General features: G+C 27.6%; 1 protein-coding gene across 1 annotated transcript; it reads left to right on the top strand.

Moving 5' to 3' along the window:
• Positions 1 to 822: 822 nt before the first annotated feature.
• Positions 823 to 2,301, top strand: Smp_118040 (putative neuropeptide receptor; the record flags this gene model as incomplete). Its single annotated transcript, XM_018794149.1, has 1 exon — positions 823 to 2,301. One exon carries the CDS (start codon positions 823 to 825, stop codon positions 2,299 to 2,301), a length of 1,479 nt encoding a protein of 492 aa, XP_018648591.1.

Below are 2,301 nucleotides of genomic sequence, written 5' to 3'. Positions count from 1 at the left end.
CGATTAGTAGCCATAATAATGCATTAAAACTGTTATATCCCAAGGAGATTTATGAATGATAACTTTGAGAACTATTGTATAATTGGTAACTAAACTATTCGTACTCGTGTTGCTCCTATCAAAACCTTTATTTTGACCAATGAACTAATATTATACAATTTACCATTCCTGAGTTATCCCCAGACTATTAATTACTGTTCCCCCTATTCACAGCCACATTTGGCCAAATCTTGTACAAATGTTAATTTCTATTTTATGGTACGATGTGGTCTGTCTGATTGGTATATAAACCCAGTATGTTTGAGAATAATGATTCACATTGCAGAGGCCGTTATTGGTGTTCTGGACTTAACTGGCTGGTCTAGGCAGATAGCAGGACTGATAAGTACTCAAGACTTTTTGTGTATCATTGGGCGATCAATAAATTTACGCCTCTCTGGTTGGCGGGGAATAAGCACGTTCATATATATCAAACAGGGCACACAAGCAATCGATATAACAAAAACTAACGTAAAAAAGCAGATAACTTTTTGAAATATCTAGATAGAAGAAACAGGTAGCCCAAATGTTCAAGCAGGCTGCCAGTCGTTTTTTTCTTTTCAATAAAAAAAAAGAATTTCAATTAGATTAGAAATAATTGAATATGTTTCAATTAGAACGGTGAAATAACCTCTTATTTCTGCTTTTGTTTCCCCATCTTTTTTTTAAATTTCAGGTGAAAATTAATTGAGAATATTCAACTAGTAAATCATTAATTGTCAAGGTTTCATTTTTTGATTATTCAATCAGTTATTTATTGTACAACCTTAGTTTAATTTCTATATGGAAAAACACACATATCAAAAAATTAATTACTATTCAAATATTCAACAAACAAATTTAACTTTTGATGTAGCTAAAGAAATTTTACCTGTTAAATTAATAATTATTATTTTATATTCATTTATTACATTAATGGGTGTAACTGGGAATCTATTAGTTGTATGGATTGTATTACGTGTAAAATTATTACAAACAATTACTAATATATTTATTGCAAATTTAGCTATATCTGATATTTTAATGAGTCTTGTAGCTACACCATTTACTCCATTATCATTATATATGAATAATTGGACATTACCTGAAGCTGTATGTAAACTATTACCAACTACTATGGGTGTTTCAGTTTATGTATCTACATTAACATCAATGGCAATTGCTTTAGATAGATTTTTTGTTATTGTACATCCATTTTTACCAAGAATGAAAGTATGGTTATGTTTAATTATTATATTTACTGTATGGATTATAGCTGTACTTATTTCAATGCCATTAGCTGTTTATCAACAAAAACATAAAGATCCTATTAATAATGTATCAAGTTGTCGAGAAAATTGGCCTAAAGAATCATCACGTGAAGTATTTACAATAGTTAGTTTTGTTTTACAATTTGTCATACCTTGTAGTATTATCTCTGTGTGTTATTTTCGTATAAGTTTATTATTACGTGCTAGATTACATACACAAATTGGTAGTGGAACTAAAACACATATAAAAGAGGAACGTGAAATAAAACGTAAACGTCGAACAAACACAATGTTAATAGCCATGGTTATAATATTTGTTATATGTTGGATACCATTAAATATTTTATGGATGGTTATGGATGTACATAGTGAAGAACAAATAAATGATGTACAAAATTCGAAAAATTTTAGTTTAATCTTTTTTATATGCCATTTATTAGCTATGAGTAGTGCTGTATATAATCCATTTCTATATGCATGGATGAATAGTAATTTTCGTAAAGAATTTCATCGTATATTACCATGTTTCTTTTTAAAATCAAAATTTTATACAAATCAAATTACTACACAAACTATTGGTGGTGAATATACAGCTGTACGTATAAATTATTTTAATTCAACAATTCAACCACGATCAGCTATTCTAAGAGCTAGTGATGAATTCAAAGAAACTAGTCAATGTTTATCAAATGAATTAAATTTAAATCAAAAACAACAACAACAAAATGATAAAAGTAATTTTGATAGTCAAATCAATCATCATAATGATAATAATAATAATAGTACTATTATTAGTTATAATGAAGGAACAAATAAACAGTATGATCATAATCAATGGACACATAGAACAGAAGCGGCAATTTGTCATAATCAGTCAAATGAAAGTTTAAACAAAATAAATATAAATTTAAATGATCGAATAGAGATGAAAAATATTACTGATAATAATAATAATAGTAATGATGATAAAGTACTTGAAAAGATTGATTATTCACAAATGATTCATCCATAA

Source organism: Schistosoma mansoni, chromosome 1 (genome assembly GCF_000237925.1).
Source record: "Schistosoma mansoni strain Puerto Rico chromosome 1, complete genome".
In the NCBI taxonomy this organism is placed as follows: domain Eukaryota; kingdom Metazoa; phylum Platyhelminthes; class Trematoda; order Strigeidida; family Schistosomatidae; genus Schistosoma; species Schistosoma mansoni.
The sequence above is the reverse complement of the archived record's forward strand: the minus strand, read 5'-3'. Positions and strand labels throughout refer to the sequence as shown.